This window comes from Abramis brama (genome assembly GCF_963993115.1).
Source record: "Abramis brama genome assembly, chromosome: 14".
NCBI classification, from domain to species: domain Eukaryota; kingdom Metazoa; phylum Chordata; class Actinopteri; order Cypriniformes; family Leuciscidae; genus Abramis; species Abramis brama.
Window position 1 is genome coordinate 12,766,525 of NC_139976.1, and position 21,993 is coordinate 12,788,517.

Sequence of the window (21,993 nt, forward strand, 5' to 3'; positions counted from 1 at the left end):
AAAGTATAAGCACATTTTTCAACTAAAGCATTTCCACTAAACTGTGTGTATATTGTCTCCATTCATTTGTGAAAACAAATTAATCTAATGGGTTATGATGTTCCCAATATTGTTATGAGGATAGATTCAATTTAAACATGATTATAATGTACTGTAAATTAAATATAAAAATCTGTTGTCATCCTATATATATAAAAAAGACACCCAATCAGTGCATGTTCCAGTTTATTTGTATAGTATTTACAGAAGAATTATTGACACAATATGCATTCATTTTCAATATTCTTTTTCCCCCCCTCTTTTCTTACAGAACCTTGTTGCTATGACAAAATATCTCTACTTATTGTCCTCTTAGCTCTTTAATACGTTTGGCGAGTTGTCACGTTGTCCCTGTGGAGGTTAGTCCGGTATGGTCAAGGAGCCATATTCACAAAGTTTTATCCCCTGAGTTATTTAAGAATATCACAAAAAAGTCACACACCAAACTACAGGGCAAAAGAGAGACCATTTACTTTGAGCATCCAGAAAAGCATTCAGGCTAATTTGCCTTTGCATGAGAAAACACTGTTTTGAGGAGCAAGGAAACAGCAACAGCTCTTTAAATAACTCCTGAGCGAATCTTTGTGAATAGTGGCCGACGTTTTACTTTGCATCTACACTGCATGTTCGTGGACAAGGTTGCAAGACAAGGAAACTTGTGTGCGATTATGCAGAAATGGATTGTCTTTACACTTTAGCTGTGACTTTCCACGTCTGCACACTACCCATTAAAAAATGTTTTCCCACATGTTCCAGTTTTGCACCGTATTTCAATGTAACCTGAAGTGGTTATCACGTGAAAAGAAATGAAAAACAAGCAGACTGTGTCTTTGGTTGTATTGATGGTATTTCAGTTTATCCACACCTGTTTGTTAGTCTTTCATGGAATAGTTAATGGTGACATCATATTTACAACATCTGGGACGTATTTTCCAGAATATTAGCGGTTACCACATAAAATTAGACGACCAATTGGATGAAACCTCTTCCACCCAGTTATTTGACAGACAGCGTACAGCTTCTCATTTTGCTCTTCGCTATTTTTGGCTTTGTAATTTCGCATGTGTGCACCGGCAATGACTTCTTTGTGCCACTTTCCCATTTTAGTTCCTCCGTATTTGGGTTAGTAGCATATCCAGTGCCCTCGATTTCACAAAGTCTGCAGAATCAGGGAAAGTAGCAATAAAGAAGACTTTTAAACACAAAGTATAGGGTACACCTGGAGGAATAGGGAAAAGTAAGAGAGTTAGCTAATTCAACTGGGTGGCTTTATCGTTTTGATTACAATACAAAACTTTAATTAGCAGTTCCAATGGTTTTCTTTTAATCTTTAGCAATCCATTTGCTCTTATCAGAGCTTGCAAAATACATATCTATATTATATAGCTGAATTTACAGGTTAATACATATAATTGGCTTTAAATACAGGTAAACATTTACAGCACATTAAAAAAACGGATAAAACTGATCGCGCTCCGTGATGTGATCAGAAGAATATATTATTTTGTCAAAGCAATTTTTCTGAAATAATTTACATCAAAAAGATCAAAAACCATCCTACAGAAATCACAGTATTTCTGTCTTGAGAAACAACAGTAACTGGTGTTTTGTCAGTGGTTGGCTAAAACTGTGTGTACAGAGCTGCAATCATTATGTATATTATGAGAGGAAAATTTTTATAGGGAAGAAAAAAATCTTCCCTCTTTGTACAGCCGGACACCCTGGAAGACAAACAAAATAGATGCGATTGTGAATTTACAGATAATTACAAATAATCTAGTTTTGTTAAAGGGAAGTCCTGCCAAACTAAGATATATATAAGGGCGAAACCCTGGAGTATTAAAAAATAAATTATATCTATAAGGTTTTACTTTTTTGCCTTAGTGTTAGTAATATTGGTAAAGGTAAACTGGATATTAAGTGCGTATATAAAGTGCTGAAATTCAAATGATGCAACCATTGGCCATGTGTCTAATATTCCCTCATACTCATCCTGTATAGCTCCATCATATCTTCTCAGTTCACCTAAATATGGCACACAAAGTACATTCTGTGACCACATCAAAGTGTAAATAATGCAAAAAATCATGGGAACAGTAGCTAAAAGAGCCTTAATAATGCAATATGTTTTTTTGGAGAGCGAGTTTGGTTTGGTGTATGTAATTGTTGACAGTGTTCAAAATTGAAAGTTACCAATTTCAAGAAATTTGTGTTAAAACGAAGCGAGATATATAGAGATATGAGCCATTCACTACATATCGGAGCTGTGTAGGTTATCATTGATCTACATTCGCCTACATTCTGTCTGAAGGCACCCAGCTAAAAATACCAGGAGCGAAGGATGAATGTAACTGTGGAACAATGGAAGGTCATGGCGTGGCTGTGGGTGTCAGATCTTGCTGTTCTCCAGGTGCGAGTCAATGTGCTTGATCAAGGCATCATCAGGGTAACCAACAGGGAAGATTAGCTGGCACAACGGGCAGCTCCTGACGTCACCCTCCTCCTCGGTCTCCATCCACAGCTGTAAAGGGCACAGTGATATGTTTGACAGCCGTAATGTTTAAAATCCACCATTAAAACGGATACAATAAAGGTGAAATGTGTATTTTATTCAATGTTACATTGAATAAACATCTTCTTTCCCAGCTTGACTGGCACAAACTAAAGATTGATTTCCCTGAAATGGGTCAACACTGTTTCTCTGTGCCACTTTCAAGACATTTCAGTGTTTATTAGAGCAGCCAGACAGAGCAACATCATAATATCTAATTTAAATTTAATTGGCCACACCCCACAGGAAGTTGAATCGGAATTACAGGAAAAGGATTTTCCTGAATTACAGAAATTTGACAAACAATGGCATTCTGGGAAATACATTTTTGATAATTAAAAGTGTATGTAAAGTAGAAAACAAATTTCGGTGACATTTCAAACTTTAAAGGATTAGTTCACTCCAGAATGAACATTTCCTTATAATTTACTCACCTCCACGTCATCCAATATGTTCATGTCTTTCTTTCTTAAGTCGAAAAGAAATTACGTTTTTTTAGGAAAACATTCCAGGATTATTCTCCATATAGTGGACGAACAGGTTAAAGGTCCAAATAGCAGCTTCAAAGGGCTCTACATGATCCCAGCCGAGAAATAAGGGTCTTATCTAGCGAAACGATCGGGCATTTAAAAAAAGTAAAAATGTTTATACTTTTTAACCACAAATGCTCTACTTCACGCATTACGTAGTCACGTTAGAAAGGTCACGTGTGATGTAGGCGGAAGTACCTCCAACCTCCAACTCATCCGACATAGTTGTTTTACTTTTTTTTGTAAAGGGTGTTTGACTTAGTCTTTGCACATTTGCTTTGTAAACACTGGGTCGGTACTTTCGCCTACGTGTGACCTTTCCAACATGACTATTTAATGCATGAAGTTGTGGACGTGGATTGCAGAGCTAGTGGAAGACAAGCATTTGTGGTTAAAAAGTATATAAAAGTATATAACAGATAATTTCCCTAGATAAGACCCTTATTCCTAGGCTGGGATTATGTAGAGCCCTTTGAAGCTGCATTAAAACTACAATTTGGACCTTTAACCCATTGGTCCACTATATGGAGAAAAATCCTGGAATGTTTTCCTCAAAAACCTTAATTTCTTTTCGACTGAAGAAAGAAAGACAAGAACATATTGGATGACAAGGGGGTGAATAAATTATGAGGACATTTTAATTCTGGAGTGAACCAATCCTTTAAGACATGGCTTTGTCAAGCCACCATTCAAGTTAAAAATGACACATTATTCAGTTCATTTTAATTAATGGATTTTTTAAGCATTCTGAATTCTGAATGCTGCACAAATTTAAGGAATCCAGTCTGAAAACATATTTGTAATTCAGTTTGGTTTCGCAAATGCAGAAATTTCACATTTCACCTTTATGTTATTCTCAACATAGGCTCTTTGGAAAAATGTGCCTCTCCACCTAAACTCCAAAAAACGTACCTATAGATACAATTTACTACAGTTTCCAGCTCAAATATACAGTAGTGGCAGTAAAACCAACAACTTTTAGTCATTTTCACACAGATTATGATTACATGGGCAGATTATCAATTAATATCAATTAATTTCACGTTGTACTTTGCACAATAATGTGTTATGACCTCAAAAGGCTTTCACCATAGTGCATGGTTTGTAAACTGATACATTTTAATGTTTGCTTCACATAAACAGCTCCATGTGCCTGGCTTTTTTTGACATAGTAAACTTACTCGGTAGCTCACCTGCATAATTGCGCTTGCAATGCGTCACGAAATTTGCAAGAAGCAATGTAATATCATTTTGCAGAAATGTTGCCACAGGCACGTTTTTCCAATGACCCTGGGATGGTTATTCTGCCCATTGATTTGCTACTCACGTTGATGGACGGCCACGACTGGGCGTGCTCTGCATGCAGGTATCCAGGTGGGTGGCAGCTTAGGGTGTTGGGATGGGAAGGAATGGGGAAAGCGGAACAAGAGGCGGGGCCTCTGGAGCTCGATGAGGGGCTTGACACCCCCAGTGTTCGCGGTGGACTGATGGGATGAGGGCAGGACCACTCCTCCTCATCCTCTGAGGACTGCGGTGGCTGTGGGGAAGGATGCAGAGATGCTGGGCTGGGCTGAGGCTCGAAATGCAAGTGGGACACATCCGAGTGGTGGAAGGACAGCTCCCTGGACAGCCGTGGAGATTCAGCCAATCCCCCATCGCCAGACTGAGAGCTCTGTCTTTGAACTAACATGTGCTGGCTTCCTCCATGTTGCTGTTGTTGTTGCTGCTGTTGCTGCTTCTGCTTGTGGTAGCTGTCGACATAAGGTCGAGGTTTCGGCAGCGTGGACACCGGGTCCAGAGTAAACCGTGGCGGCCGTTGATAAGCCGACGGATCGGCTACTTCAGAGTAACTGCGTCTTCCCTGGAAACTGGCCCTCAGGTGGTGGGAAGTGGGCCTGCAGGAATAGGAAGCGGGCCCGTCGCTAAGCTCAGGCAGAGGTGAGCGACGGTGCATGTCCGGAGAGAGACGCTGCGGGATAGGGGAGCGCCGCTGGGGCACAGGGGAGTGGCGCTGTTGGATGGGGGAGTGGCGCTGTTGGATGGGGGAATGCCGCTGTGGAACGGGCGAATGCCTCTGGTGAGGGACAGGAGAGTGGCGCTGAACTAGAAGATGAACACAAAAGTGAAAAAGCTCTATAGGTTAAATATAAGCAGTAAGACATTAAACATAACCACGTTGGATAAATGCTTGAGATCACTGTTGATCTTGTTAACAAAATTACTTCTAATGAAATTAAATGTCACCATACTATTTTCGAAATCCATGTTATTATGTTTTACTTTTTCATTTTTTTTGACCTCGTAATCTTGAACTCGACCTTCTGGTCAAACAACAGACTTCTCTCTGGTGACGTTTCTAATCCTTTATTTTTGCTTAAACTCCCCTCTGCAAGTTGGCATTCATCTACCTCCATTATGGAGTGTGACGCCAAATCAACAATTGATAAATATAAGTCACCGTCCTAAATTTTTTTCTTTTTTTATAATCCATTACACTCAGATGCATGTCACAATATAGAAGGAAAGATCTGTCGTTAATTCCGTTTAATCTCCAATATCAACAATAACAAAGACGTCATGACGATATTTAAGCAATTTCAATTAAAACTATTGACGAAAATATGCCACAGCAACTATATTAACAACGCACTAACAGTGTTTTTTAACAATAAAAGTAAAGAAAAAATATGATCATTTCAAATAATTTAATCAGTCAATAATGTCAAGGACTGACCTACAATACATGACCCGTGCGAGCTGAAGAGTTAATGTACACTGAAGTGCTTTTTTAGCGTGTTAACTTACTCACTCAGACACATCCTATACATATAAGATGAATCAGATTTAAATACACAGCATAAACATAGTCAGAATGAGCAACTTTCCGTAACAACAAACTACAACATGGGCAAATGATATGAAGTTTCTGTTAAAATAATGTGGTAAAATTCATTTATACATAGTTTGAATATCTGGTTAAATTAAAGGTAGCTAGCATGGTTCCTTTTATTACCGGAAGAATATCTTGAAAGGCAGTGTAAAGAAAACAGTCCCTAATGGACTGATAGACGTCTGTAATGACTTCCTCTTTCCCCTCGCATTTCCTCTTTGAGATATTTTCATATTGTTTTCCTGTGCATTCACCCCCAGCACCTGTGGTAGGTTACTTCTACACAAGTTTCTGGCTAGTAACGGGCATACAAGATCTTGTACAGAAGATGCATCTGTCTCTCAATAATAAGTCTAACGTGCATAAAACTGAGCTTCCTGCAATCGCGAGATTGCAATCAGCTATTTCGAAAAATCAGTCCAGCTATCTATGAATCAGTAGGGTTTTTTTTCTTTCCCATCCGCTTCTGCTTTTTGGTCTGGTTTCCTATATCAAAATGGTTGTGTGGTTGAGTGCAGAGGTGCTAAAAAGATAAGGGGTGGTGGTGGGGGGGGGGGGGTTGTTTATGTTCTAAAACTCTAAAGAAGAGACACTCAATGTGAGAGACGATCAAGACGTCAGCAAAAATATTCCTTGTGGAATACAGCAAGAGCAAACAAGCATGCAATGCTAAAAAAAAGCACATGAATTTTGACGAGGTCAACAAATTGGTTCTATTGCAAAAGAGGTTTGTAGGCTCACGCTCGATCGGCCCAAAGTCCGGCATCCGACCAGCGCGGAAGGCCTCTACGTGTTACTGTCTTTTCTCGAGGCAAAGTATTTTTTGATTAAATGCAATACATTTGAAAATGTATTTTCTCGTTATTTCATCTGACTCCATAAATGAAAAGGTTTTAATTATATCTGTGCATCATTAAACGTGAGCGAATGTTTGACTATTCCTTTTAACTCTTTAATGAAAATAATGTCAAAGTCAGTTAGAATAATCAAATGTAACAATTTATTATGTATCATGCCAATTTCATAATCAATTCAAAGATAATCCATACAAAACATCAAATACTCTGGAATAAAGAGAAGAGATGCAAACCCAACATTATACATGAAGCTGAGAGTTTTACTCTCAGGCTCAAGGGCTAATCTGAAATACAGAAAAGCCACGATCTTCTCGTTGCATTTCCTTATATAGACAGAAACTTCTTTCACATGGAAACATCTGCTAACAATGGGAATTTACATTCAGAGTTGACACCTTTTGGGGGGTAGGAGACCATTTGTCTAGAGACCACCTTCCTTTGTGTGCCAGTTATCCCTAAACTCTTAAAAACCTTATTACCTTTTGTTTTACTTAGTTACTTAGAAATGAGACACTTGTACCAGTCGCACTGAGACATTTCAAATGATACTAAATATGTATAAAGTCGATGATAATCATTCACATTAAACTGTATATTTTCTTGGGTGAATTCAGGTGATCTGAGTATGAGAGAGAAGGGGTGAGGGATGAGGGAATGAAATGTAGATTAGGATGACTCGGAGTTGCGACTTTTGTCTCAAATGGTGAGTTCAAATGGTCATTTCCAGCAAGATCCTGTCTTCTCAGGGTCTGGTCGCTCCTTAACCAGACTGTCCGGCATTTTCTAATTTCTCAAGTCTTACAGGTTCATTCAAGTATGAAAATATGATTATTACCTAAATCAGGTCTTCTTAACACTACATGGCAAAACGTTTGAGAACCGGTAAGGTCAGGTTGGCAGTCGATGTTTTAAATCATCCCAAAGGACTTAATTGAGTGCTGTGGGTGCCACATACGGGAATATATCAAATTAGTGATTTCTTCTTTGCAACCATGTAAACAGGCTTTATCCAATTTTTGGATCTTGTAATCAAGCCAGTTTAATTTTATTCAGTCATGGACCTCTTTCAACTGTACATGAGATAGCCAAACCGGTAATTAGACGGTGTCTACGTACTTCTGGCCGAATAGTGTATGTTCATGACTGTGTAAAATATAATTACAGTTGTTCAAATCTATACATTTCTGAATGAATGTATAATATGGATGCCTTGTCCTCATACCTGGGCTAACCGGCTCCTGTGAGGCTTTCCGCAATATCTCGGTCTGTTTCGAGGTCAGAGTCTGTAACTTGCCCAACTCCTCTGTTAGCTCAGTATAGGCCAAAGCCAGATTGACTCTGTACAGAGAACAGGAGAAAAAGAGAGAATGAGAAAAGAAACCGTTTTAGTATTAAAACCACCAAGTTTAACCCTCATTGCCATATTCTTGTTATATAAATTAGGCTCATACTGTAAATTGCACTTATTTACAAAACTAAACATTACATACCAAGTGTAATTAATATCTTGCTATGACTGCCTGCTAACCAGCTGAGATGGAACTGCACTGGATCTAAACCGCACATATAACTGACAATGACAATAAAAAATATCAGCAGTACTTCCTCAGCACTTATGACATATAAAAGCAATAATAAGGTGATATGCTTCAGCACATAACAATGGTTGATAATTATGTTTATGACAGTTGGTAACACTATTTAACTGTGATATGTGTCGCTCCACCAGAAAGAACATAACGCATGACTGTGCCAGAGAAGAAAACAGTGTAGTTTTTAATCATATGACTCTGCCGTCGTCACTCACCATGGCAACAAAATTTCTAAAAAGCCCCAGTCATCACAAAAATTGCCAACTGATTTCCTACATAACTGTGGTAGTCTCTCATAGCACTCTGCGATCTCCTTCTTCTCACATTACAAAATAACTAACTCATAATTAATTTTTCATGTCTAATTGGTTTTTTTATATGATAAACAGTCCTATAAACAGTACTGTATAGAATAAAATGACTGGTCAACTGTACATTACATCTTAACTTGCAAACTTGTTGCTTTCCTTTCATTGATAATCATTTCACAAAATAATTAATCATTTTATCAAATACTGTATTGATATTATCTTGTTTACTCAAAAGATACATTTTTCAAATACACAATAAGCCTGACACAGATGAGTGATACATTTGTGATAATCATCAAAAAGTTTATTGTAAACCATGCCAACTAATTTTGATGCAAGGAAACAGACACTTTGTCATCAGATGCACTTTATCTGATTTTGTGCAGACCAAATTCATAAAAACCTTCAGTGCTTTATTCTAAAAAGACTTATCACTTTTGAGATGGTGTCAGATATATCAGGAGAGACATTTCTGTTTTTACGCTTCAGAGGGCACATGTCACCACTCACTTTTTTAAACTTGCCTACATTCGCATGAATTTGAGAACCACAGAGAAGTATATAGTATGTGTAACCATCATAGTGTTAAATTAACTTATACTTTTTGAGTCAGCACCATTCTAATAATAAAAAATATAAAAAAGCTAATCTAATCACTGCAAAATTGAAAACCATTTCAAAAAGCTTTAAAGGTCAACTACCACTTTGTCTATGTAAAGTCACTATAATGCATATTTTAATTCATTGCAAAATGATAATAATGACTAAATAAGAAAAAAAAAACATGATGAGAGTCAAACATGCATGAAGGGACCAATACTAATCATGAAGTTCACTGCATTTTAATAAGATGAGTGAAATGAGTCAGCTGCCGCCAAAAAGCGGTCTGGTGCAAGGTCACATCTAGTCAATTTTCTCTGTTAGTGGAGGACTAAAAATCTTTCTCAGCCCTCCACTCACACAAAACACACACATACACACACGCAAATAACCATATGGCCCAACGATATCTGAATAAAAGAGATTCAGCAGCATAGTTGCATAATCATGCCTTGCATGTGTTTATATTGAGACTACTTAATACCACAGAACAAACTGACCTCTGCATAGGCAATGTACTGGATGCTTATCTTTAATTTGTATTCATAGACCAAAGATCAAAAGAAGCCACAGGCCAATCGGTTCTAACCAGCTCACACCACCAGTGATCTGCAAAGTTTTCCCCTGTTGCTGGCCAATTAGCCATAGCATTGGATATTCTTACCGTTCTGCTCATTGTGTCCATCATTTGGCCCTCTGGGCTCCTGAGCATCCATTGTACTCAGCGATAATGAGTTTCCTTTCTCTTCCATCATTACAGACGCCTGAGCAACAACTCAACTGTCCAAGTGTCATTCTCATTTGATAGACACTATCTATCAATGAGGTATTTACAGCAGATTTATGATGTGCAACACTTCTTTTCTCACCTCCACACATGCTTGCTCACACACACACACGCGCACACACACACACACACACACACACACACACACACACACACACACACACACACACACACACACACACACACACACACACACACACACACCTTTTCTTTTTTTACAACAAAGATGAAACATCACTGAGCTTACTTAAGCTCAGACTGTGACGCTATTTTCTTCTGGAAACAAACTTTGTTGCGTTATTTTTCTGTTATCTCTGTAAAGCTGCTTTAAACAATCTGTATATAAAAAGCGCTATAGAAATAAAGGCGACTTGACTTGACTTGCCTTTTGTTGAGCAGCTGCAGTACTATTCAGTACAAAAAGTTAAAAAAAAAAAAAACGGTGGGAGGATGTGTATGTGTGTGTGTGTATATCTGAGCTTTTTTATGTGAATATTGATGATGATGAACTAGTGTGGGAGGGATGGGTATGTGGGATGCTTGAGCGATGTCTGACCTTTGTTCTGAAACTAGTATCTATAATATTCTTCATCTTTATGCGAACAAATGTTGGCTATATGTATTTATCTTCTATTTTTCAGCAAAACTTCAATATAAAGCAGCCAAATAACTTAATCAGCACAGCACACACTGCAGACGATAAATACCATACAAATACACAACAAATAAGGACCTTACACCAAAGAGCATTATTAAAAATAGTTGCGAAACATCCATCTCAACTATTTTTTTGGGTGAATAAAGCACTTTAAGTTTTGCTATCTGATATCAAACCAAACATCTCAATGCACACACACACACACACACACACACACACACACACACACACACACACACACACACACACACACACACACACACACACACACACACACACACACACACACACACACACACACACAGCCATGTTTATGTGATTTGTGAGGACATTCCATAGGCGTAATGGTTTTTATACTGTACAAACTGTATATTCTATCCCCCTACACTGCCCCTATCCCTAAACCTACCCATCACAGGAAACATTCTGCATTTTTACATTAAAAAAAAAACACTGCTTAGTATGTTTTTAAAGCCATTTGAAAAATGAGGACACCCAAAATGTCCTCATATATCACCTATTTTCCTGAGTGTCCTCATTTGCAGGTGTGTTATCATAAAAATGTCCTCAGTTGTCATGAAAACAAACTCACACACACACACACACACACACACACACACACACACACACACACACACACACACACACACACACACACACACACACACTTAAAAACAGTTTAACTGAGTTTCTATACAATGAGGTGACACTCTCTGGTTTATAGAGTCCCTTATGAAAAAGAAGTTTATTCAAGTGTGCTATTAGTATACTTCTTATCAACTAAAAATAAGAAAGTATACTTTTAGTCAACTTTTTATGTACTTCTCAGAAATATACTTTATGTACTTCTCAGAAATATACTTCAAATTGCACTTAAGTATACTTGACTTATACTGACAGAAAAGTCTAAGTATATTTGGCCTCTACTTGTTGATCGAGATATACTTAAAGGTATAATTAAGTATACTAAGTATTCTTGGTTTGTACTTGTGTTTACTAGTTTGATTGAGTAACTTATTAAATACTTAAAAATAATAATAATAATATTAGACACTGTCTTATGAACTAACATGTTCAAGTTTATATAGTAACAAGCTTTCGGGTGGAATAGTTTATAGAGTAATGGAACTGAACCTGATCTTGTACACAGCGATAATAATTCCCTTACGAAAAATACGTTTATTCAAGTGTTCTATTAGTATACTTCTTTTCAACTAAAAAGAAAGCATACTATCAGTCTACATTTTATATACTTCTCAAAAATATACTTTATGTACTTCTCAGAAATATACTTAAGTGTCCTTGACTTATACTGAGAGAAAAGTCCAAGTATATTTGGCCTCTACTTGTACTCAATCTTTTGATCGAGATATACTTACAAGTTTAGTTATTCAAAATATACTTGGCTTGTAGTTGTGTTAACTCTTTTGATTGAGTAGCCTATTAAATATACTTTTTTTTACATAGTTTTTCATATACAGTCTTATGAAACTTACATTGTTTGAAAAATATTGATTAAAATATTGATATAAAACCCATGAAGAGAAAACGACTGTGAAGCTCTGTTGGTGTTGGACTCTATATACTCTATCTGTGTTTTGATCATCGTTCTGAATCTGATCAAGGAGTAGTCTTTGACAAAAATGAGATTTTTCTCATCTTTTTTGTTTAAAATGTTGCCTTTATTTATGAAACTTACGAACATTCAAGTGTTGATAAAAAAGGATGCATGAAGCTAGTCATTTTTTTTTCAAATTAAAGTACAGTTAAAGGTATTTTTCAAGTATAAAAAATAACATTAGAACATAGTAGTATTAGGCCTACTGCAAGTGCAAAAAATATATATAAATAGTAAACTATAAGTATAATGTTAAGTTCACTTAAAGAAAACTTGTAGTATAAAACTACTAAACTAGTAGTTTACTGAGAGTACACTAAAAGAAAACTTGCTAGTATACTTGCAATATAAAAGTACTAAACTAGTAGTTTACTGAGAGTATACTTCAAAGTTGCTACAAGTATTAAAATAGTAAACTACTAGTATACCCATAAGTTCACTTGCAGTGCACTTAAAGTTTACTACTGTTACACTTATAGTACACTTAAACATACACTTTTATATACTTCAAGTGGGCCAATTTAGTCCCAAGCGGTATTAAAATAGTACACTTACAAGTTTACTACTAGTACATATTGACATTAGTATACTTACTACATAAAGTATACTTAAAAATATACTTGAACATTACTCAAGTATACTTCATAAAATGAACTTGAAGTATACTTCTTTTTCGTAAGGGGTGCCATGTTGGGACACCACCTTGCAGTGCGCCATATGCTTAAAGACCATTTTAACTGTTAGTTAAAGATAGTTTTTATTTAATCCGTAGAAGTTAAGCAAATTTAGCTAACAATGCATTAATATTAGCTAAATGTATCCATTTTCAATACTTTTATTACTAACTATTAACTTGATCAATAAAGTTACCATTAAAATCTAAAATTTGATCTGTACATTGCTTAAGAAAAAACATATAACGTACATTTATGAAAAATGGGGATGGCAGGGATGGCAATTTCAATTAAAGATACCAGAACATTGTTAGAAAACAAGACAAAACATCAAAAAAAACTACCAGCATAAGAATGTCTGAGTAACTGCATGCAAGATTTTGTCCGTTTTCTGTTAAATCACGGCTTTTACAAGAACCAGCAGTTCAAACAGAGAGGGGGAGTAGAGTATGAAACTGTGAGGTGCAAAGAGATGTAGGCATTACTGGGACCTTCCTTTCCAAGACTCCCCATTTCACTTAAACACAGGTTACTTTCAGTTCACCTGTATTCTTTTCAACGTCGGTTAGACTTTAGACCACTTCTGTGTGATTGTGAAAGTGATCTGGAGGCTTGCCAATTGCTATACTGCCCTCTACTGGCACATATCCATGGCCCACACATTTAAAGGAAACTAGCCATGCAATTGCAGCAAAACCCACAACAAAAAGTATGTGCAGCTGTGGTCTTTTAATCAAGGAAATAGACACTTACTGTTCATCTCCAACTTTCTTTATCCACTCCACATCACACTGTCCACATGTGGAGCTCACCTCCTGTGCAAAAGACAGTCATGTCAGGCTTTATACTTTCTGTATATTACATATGTGCAATCTGACCTATAAAAGTTTGGGGTCGGCAAGATTTCTTAGTAACACTATACAATAAGGTTTCATTAGTTAACATGAACTAATAATCAACTGCACTTCTACAGTACATCATGTATAAATCTTTGTTAATGTTAATTTCAACATTTACTAATAATACAAAAGTTGTATTTGTTAACATTAATTGTAACATTAGTTAACTGACATGAACAGACAAACCTGTATTTTTACAAAAGAAGTTAACAAAGATTAACAAATACAGTAACATATGAATTGCTCATGGTTAGTTCATGTTAGTTAATACATTAACTAACGTTAACAACTGAGACCTTTTTGTAAAGGGTTACAAATTTATTTTCTTTTTTTGAAAAGTCTCTCACCAAGGCTGCATTTTTTTTTAATTAAAACAGTAATATTGTGACATTTTACTACAATTTAAATTACATTTCTTTTTATTATATTTTAAAATGTAATTTATTCCTGTGATGGCAAAGCTGAATTTTCAGCATTAGTCTTCAGTGTCACATGATCCTTCAGAAATCATTCTAATATGATGATTTGGTGCTCAAGAAACATTTCTTCTTATTACGAAAACAATTTTGCAGATTAATTTTTTTTTTTGTGCAATATATAGTGCATCCTTGATAAAAGTATTAATTTCTTCCAAAGAAAGTCCAAGTTTATAAAAGCATAAAAGGTCACGTCACTGCTGGATCTGAGACTAAATTCAAAGGCAAAATTCAGTTACTAGGCTATAATTGAAAGAAAAAGTTTTTTTTATTGAATTTTGATTGTTTTATTATTACTCATCACATTGTTTTCTATCTGTTAAAGCACAGATAGTCAAATAGATCTGCTTCTCTTAGAAAAAAAAAGGTTCTACATAGAACCTTAAATGGTTCTGTTATGTCAGGCAGTTTTTATATAGAACCTATTAGACGTTTCCATCATGAATCCTTTTATGGATTTAGTTTTAAATAATTAATTTGGTTTTATTAACAGTTGATTTAATGGATTTTTAATTTTAAGGACATTTTATGAATTAAGCAGCTTGTAAACATACCTTTTCACTAGAATCTATTTTTAAAATAACCCGTCAAACACTAAAGTATTATGCAAACATTTAAGACATTTCTCTTTATATAGAACCTTTTTTGGTATAAATGGTATTTTAAAATTGAGCCTAGAATCCTATAGGGGTTCTATTTAGAACCCCATTGATCCTTTTACCTAAGAGTTTGATTTTTGGTCAAAACTCTATTCTGACAATGTGTAGTTCATATCTTTAAGCATGTGCATGTCACTGACCCTCTGTCTCTGGTTGCTTTCCAAGTCTCTCAGCTCTTCCCGTAGTCTCTCACAATCAGCCTTTAGCTCCTCCTCCCTCTGACACGCCCCCTGAGCCTCGTGCCGTACCTCCTCTAGCTCCGCCTCCAGGCGCTGTAATTTGAGGTCAGAGAGGGTGTCCAGACTTCGGGAGCTCTGCAGGGTCATGGGGCAGTCTAGCACTAGAGATGGGACAGTTGTCATGATTAGATAAGCCAAACACATTGCGTAAATGAATAAAACTGAACATCTGTCATGTACTGCTAGGACAGGAGAATATGTAGCAAAATCAGTAAAATAATCTTACAAATATTTTGATGGAAAATAAGGTCAACATACACAGCCTATGCAATACAAAATTTGTTTAAAAAGAATAAAAGTAACTAGGAAATATCAGGCTTGCAAGGCAGAAAAAAGAAGTAAATATAAGCTTGTGTTTTTTATACTTTAGTTCTGTGTAAATTGAGTTCTGTTGAAGTGTAAATGTCTATAAAAAGTTAAATAGCAATAAATAAGTTAAATAATATATAAATTAATAATAATAATTTATTTGTAAAAAGCCTTTCACAAAGGATCCTTCAGAATGCAAATGACAGACCAATCACAATTCAATATGCAAATAAATGTAAGAAAGAAGATCAAATCAGCCAGATCTATCTTACAGTGCATGGGCCAGACCTGGGCCATATCAATAAATGGGAGTCATTTTACAGGGTGTGGGCCACATCTGGGGTAATTGAGGTAATTGTTTGTGTCCGTTTTCAGCGTGTGGGTCAGTTTTGGGCTGGGGACCCAGCCAGAACTGAGCCAGAATTGAAGCAAGGATGAGGCCCCTGGGAATCTCCATTGCTATCTGGGAATCCCCATTGCTATCTGGGAATCCAGTACAGTGTGGGGATATTGTCAATATGAATGATTTGAATGCCAATGTGAGATTTTCAAACTTTAAGTTATTAAAGTATGAAGTTTAAAAAATAGATGGCACATCAAAGGCTGAAATTAAATAAATCACCAAAAATGTGAAGTATAATGTTTCATGAATATCGATATATTGCTGGTGTTCCTCAAAAGAAACATCCTCAGAACATAGGATGTTGCAGACAAATTGTCTGACAGCATCAGATATATCTCTGACCTCATCTGTCACTTTTGGCAAAACAGGTTTAAGAAAGACCAACAGAAATACCTTTTGTGTTTATCTACACTATGTAATGGGAAATTCTCTCCTCCATCAGCCAATGGAAAAGACGGCAACTTATCCGGACAGGAGGTTTGGTTGTTGCCCTTTAGGGCCAACATTGTTAACAGGGCAGAAATCCAACCTAAAGTCACCCTACATGCGTCCTTTACTCCACGTAGCTCAGAAACCTTGAAGATGGAGAATACAAGACTGAACTATTTCCTGTCAAAGCGTCCTGCTCCTCACCCCCGGCGTGGGTGCTGTGATTCAGCAGCTCATAGAAAAGCAGTCCTTGAGCCAGCAGCTATTGTGACAGTTCAGCAATAAGCAAGCAGAAAACACACACCCCTGCACGCCTACATCTCACACCAAATTCACAGTGAGATGGATTTTTATTTTATTTTTTCCTCCATAGTTGCATGTAATATTTGTATTCATTAATGCACACAAAATTGACATAATTCTTATATTATTTTCTGAAAAGGTTACAGAACATCTCTGGTGTGCAATTAACATAAATACATAATTTACTTGAGTTCTCCGGGATTATCTGACTCCTGTTGAGCGCCTTTGAGTTTGACTGAAATGTTTTAGATTCCTGAAAGGGAACGCATGTCCTTTCCACTTAGTTACATAGTCTCTTTGTTGTGAGAGTCTTTTCTGAGCCTCAATCCGAATAAAAAGAGACAGTGAAAGGAAAGAGAGAAAGGAAGAGGGAAATTAGGCAAAAGGAGAGAGATGCAACACAACACTGCCATCAGGGGAAAAAACAAAGAGGACCAAAAGGACAAGAGGACCGATGCTTGGTCTGTTTGAAGTCCTTCATCGGAGAGAGGCTCTTTGAAATAAAACTAAATTAGGCAAGATTGAAAACTGGACAGAAATTGTGAAGCATATATAATGAAAAAGGACACTTCAAAGACCCAATACACAATTGTTGGAGTGGAAATCAAATGAGGCAGGCACCTAAAATAACAAATAATGAACATGCTGATATATAAACCTAATAGCAAATATATATAAATGGCAAAACACCAAGCTTTTAATTGTCTTAACCACTAAATATTAGTCAGGATATGAGCAAAATTTAAGCAAATGCATTACTTAAAGTCATTGCGGTCTCAGAAAAACATCAAAATACAGAATGAAGTTTTCAGCAGAATATGGGAATTTAGTGTGGAGTGATGAATCTCAATGAAACACGAGTTGCATGGTGAAGCTCCAGAGCGGAGTCTTCGAAAATCTGGTGAGAAATATAATAATAAATGCATCTCTACTCAAGTGAAGCGTGGAGGGAGAGGTGTTATTGTGTGGGGAGCCTTTTAAGCTGCTGGTATTGGTGAGCTACTTAACTGTGAAAAGGCATTTAATGCTTTGGCATACAGGAGAATATTGCAGAATGGCTTGGTTCCCACAAATGAAAAGTTGTTATCTAAAGAGGAATGAGGATCAGATATTTTTTTTAACAAGACAATGCTCCTGTCCACACTGCAAAGACAACCGGGAGCTTGAGAACAAGTCCATCAGGCTCATGTTTTGGCCTTGGCCTTTGAATCCTACAGTGAATATTTGGTCTCACATTAAACTCAAATGAACTGGGAGACATTTTTCACCAACTGAACTGTTTAAAGCCATTAAATGGATAGTTAATTTTTCATGCACAATTCTGTAACTGTTTACTCACTCTCATGTTGTACGAGTTTCTTTATATTTCACACAAAAAAATATATTTTAAAGAATGTTGGTAATCAAACAGTTGACGGTAGCCATTGACTTCCATAGTATTTTCTTTCCTACGATGGAAGTCAGTGGCTACCGTCTATTATCTGGTTACCAGCATTCTTCAGAATATCTTATTTTGTGTTCAACAGAAGAAAGAAAGTCATACAGATTTGGGAGAACTTGAGGGTGAGTAAATGATGACAACATTTTTATTTTTGGGTGAACTATCCCTTTAACAGAGAGAGGAACAACACTGACTCTTCTTCCAGTAAAAAGCTGTCTGCAAGTTAGGGAAGGCTATTTTAAGTTATTTTATCTACATTATTTGTGCAACTCTTGCTAATTTGATTAATTGATTAAAATGGTTAAGACTTTTAAAAGACCACTAAATATTTTGCCAGTTTTTTGTTTTGAAATAAATGTGACGTAAGATCATACAAAGTGCAGTACAGACCGAATACACACATTTTCATGCACTCTTTACTTGTAGAGACCTATATGACATTCACTATGTAGTGAATACAGCACGAGCGAACGAGTCAACAGTAGCGGTTTTAATCACAGATCCGCATGTCCTAGACCACTGACTGATTTCTAAATGAACATCTGCATGCACACACACAAAACAAGACTTACTATGTGGGTCAGGGCTGTGCAGTTGCAGATACTGCATGTCTTTGTTGTGTAGCTGTGTGTTGAGTTTGTGCAGAGAGCTTTCTCTCTGCCTCAGAGCCGACTCTAGACTGTGAATCCGCTCGACGTGCTTCTCCACCATAGACGTCTGAGACCGGGAAAGAGTGAGAGAAGAAAGAGAAAAGAAGAGAGGGAAAGGGACAAAGATGAGCACAAAAGTAAAAGATTATAAAATATTAAAACTGAAACGCCAAAAGAGAAAGCACAGAGAGTAACACGGGCGAAGAGGGACTGATGAAAAGATAGACAAGGCCAAAGAAGCCATTACTTTCACCATGCAGATTCTCATGACATTCACGTCTATGTGGAATTTTTTGTCAGCAATAAAAGATGAGGACATGTAGATCTAACAGCTGATAGCTGGCTGAGTGTTTCAGAGAGGCGAACGGCGCAGATGCTCAAAAGCTTGCATCATGCAATTTTCAAAACTTCACTCTTTTGGTCCCAATCCATTCGAAGCCATTTGAGACCCATGTTTAAAACTGAGAATTGAAATGTGCAAATATGATAACAGATATCCAGCATCATCCACTTATACGAGGGCTTGGCTGGGAAATATAAGAGCCCAATTACATTCACACAGCCTCGTTAGGACGTACGCATAGTACAAGATTAATCAAGTGGACACCTGGTTGGATTAAAGCCTGAAGCACATGGAGAGGCTAATTATCGCAACTGCCCATCCGCTCGGCAGCCAAACTTAGCATGGATGTCGGGGAATGAATTTTTAGAAGAGCTCTCACCATCTTGTCCAGGTCTCGCTGAAGGCTGGACTTCTCCATGTGGATCTTCTCATAGGCCTGAATGACATCTTCAAGCTGCTCCTCTCGTTCTTTGCTCTTCTGAAGCTACAGAACACACACACACACACACACTCCTATCATTGCATTCACTTTCCATTGGCTTAATCCTCACAGAAATCTTTTTGCACTTTTACATTTTCATCAAAGCAATATTTAGTGTGTTTAATATGTGCTTTGAATTACAAGGACAGTTGGGCTGTCCTCAGGCTGTATAATGACAAGCTGTTGTAACATTTGGTATTAGGCAGGTGTAGTATAAGAATATATTAAAAACATTCTCATTTCTCTTTCACTGGCTAATATGGAATGTATATGTTCCTAATAGGCCCATACAAATTTTGCTGGAAGCTGTGACCTAAATCTTATGCATTTATCTTATTTATTTTTCTGCCACATACTGTTAAGCAACAGTATTAACTGTTAACTATATTTCAATAATATCAGGGCTCAACTCCCCTTCTAGTAGTTCTGATTTTTACTCTGATTATATATTATATATATATGTGACACTGGACCACAAAACCAGTCACATGGGTACATTTTTTGAAATTGAGATTTATACACCAATGCTTATACATTTATACAATTCAGCTTTCAGATGATGTATGGTTTGTTAGAATAGGACAATATTTGGCCGAGATACAACTATTTGAAAATCTGGGATCTGAGGGTGCAAAAAAATCTAAACATTGAGAAAATCACCTTTAAAGTTATATATATATATATATATATAATTTGTGTGTGCGTATGTATAAATAACACATATTTGATTTACAAAAATATTTTTTTCTTTATAAAAATTAAAATTTGCAACATTCTGCAAATTATGTAGTTGTAGCTCACTCGCGAGATGTGTTGTGCGATCACAGGGACATGGTGCTCCGGCACCTCAGTCGGTTGGGGCTTCAGGTCAACTGGGACAAGAGCAAACTCTGCCCCGTGCAGAGGATCTCTTATCTCGGTATGGAACTGGACTCGGTCGCCCAGACTGCGCGCCTCACAGAGGAGCCCGTCCAGTCAGTGCTCACCTGCCTCAAGTCCTTTTGAGGCAGGACAGCGGTTCCACTGAAACAATTTCAGAGGCTCCTGGGGCATATGGCAGCCGCAGCCGCAGTAACGCCGCTCGGCCTGTTGCATATGATACCGCTTCTGCGCTGGCTTCACGATCGAGTCCCGAGGTGGGCGTGGCAGAGCGGTACGCTCCGGGTCAAAGTTACCCCGCGCTGCCGCCAAACCTTCTTCCCATGGTCGGACCCTGTGTTTCTTCGGGCCGAAGTGCCCTTAGTCCAGGTTTCCAGGCATGCTGTGGTTTTCACGGATGCCTCTGCCATGGGTTGGGGGGCCACGTACAACGGGCATGCAGTCTCGGGTCTGTGGACGGGGCCCCAGCTGCATTGGCACATCAACTGCCTAGAGTTGCAAGCAGTACGTCTAGCTTTATGTCGCCTCAAGGGGTTTCTCAGACACAAGCATGTACTGGTCCGAACGGACAGCACTGCGACCGTTGCGTACATCAACCATCAAGGTGGTCTACGCTCCCGTCATATGTCGCGACTCGCCTCCCACCTCCTCCTATGGAGTCAGAAGCATCTGAGGTCGCTTCGTGCCGTTCATCTTCCAGGGGAGCTCAACCGTGTGGCAGACGAGCTCTCACGGCTGCCTCCCCTGCCAGGAGAATGGCGACTCCATCCCCAGACGGTCCAGCTGATTTGGAGTGTCTTCGGAGTCGCACAGGTAGACCTGTTTGCTTCTCCAGACACGACCCATTGCCAGTGGTTTTACCCCCTGACCAAGGGGACCCTCGGCACGGACGCCCTGGCTCACAGCTGGCCCCGGGACCTGCGCAAGTATGCCTTTCCCCCAGTGAGCCTTCTTGCACAGACTCTGTGCAAGGTCAGGGAGGACGAGGAGCAGGTCCTGTTAGTGGCGCCGTATTGGCCCACCAGGACTTGGTTCACGGAACTCACGCTCCTCGCGACAGCCCCTCCTTGGCCGATTCCTCTGAGGAAGGACCTTCTTCTCAGAGACGGGGCACTCTATGGCACCCGCGTCCAGACCTCTGGAAACTCCATGTCTGGTCCCTGGACGGGACGCGGAGGTTCTAGATGGCCTGCCACAGGCAGTGGTAGACTCCATCACTTCCGCTAGAGCCCCCTCTACGAGGCGCCTCTATGCGTTGAAGTGGAACCTGTTTGTCGATTGGTGTTCCTCCTGTCAGGAGGACCCCCGAACTTGCCCGATCAGAGTCGTGCTTTCCTTCCTGCAAGATGGGTTGGAGCGAAGGCTGTCTCCCTCC

General features: G+C 38.1%; 1 protein-coding gene across 2 annotated transcripts in view; it reads right to left on the reverse strand.

Annotated features, from left to right (window-relative positions):
- Window positions 1-212: 212 nt before the first annotated feature.
- The window catches only part of tbkbp1 (TBK1 binding protein 1), a 48,373-nt gene continuing 26,592 nt past the window's right edge, over window positions 213-21,993 (reverse strand). For both annotated transcript variants that reach the window (XM_084135778.1, XM_084135777.1), the window contains 7 exons: window positions 19,638-19,742; window positions 18,838-18,982; window positions 15,282-15,481; window positions 13,861-13,922; window positions 8,090-8,205; window positions 4,448-5,223; window positions 213-2,560 (listed from right to left, as the gene is read on the reverse strand). In XM_084135778.1, coding sequence (XP_083991904.1) covers window positions 2,429-2,560; window positions 4,448-5,223; window positions 8,090-8,205; window positions 13,861-13,922; window positions 15,282-15,481; window positions 18,838-18,982; window positions 19,638-19,742 — 1,536 coding nt within the window. In that variant the 3' untranslated portion in view covers window positions 213-2,428. The remainder of the gene's footprint in view (window positions 2,561-4,447; window positions 5,224-8,089; window positions 8,206-13,860; window positions 13,923-15,281; window positions 15,482-18,837; window positions 18,983-19,637; window positions 19,743-21,993) is intronic.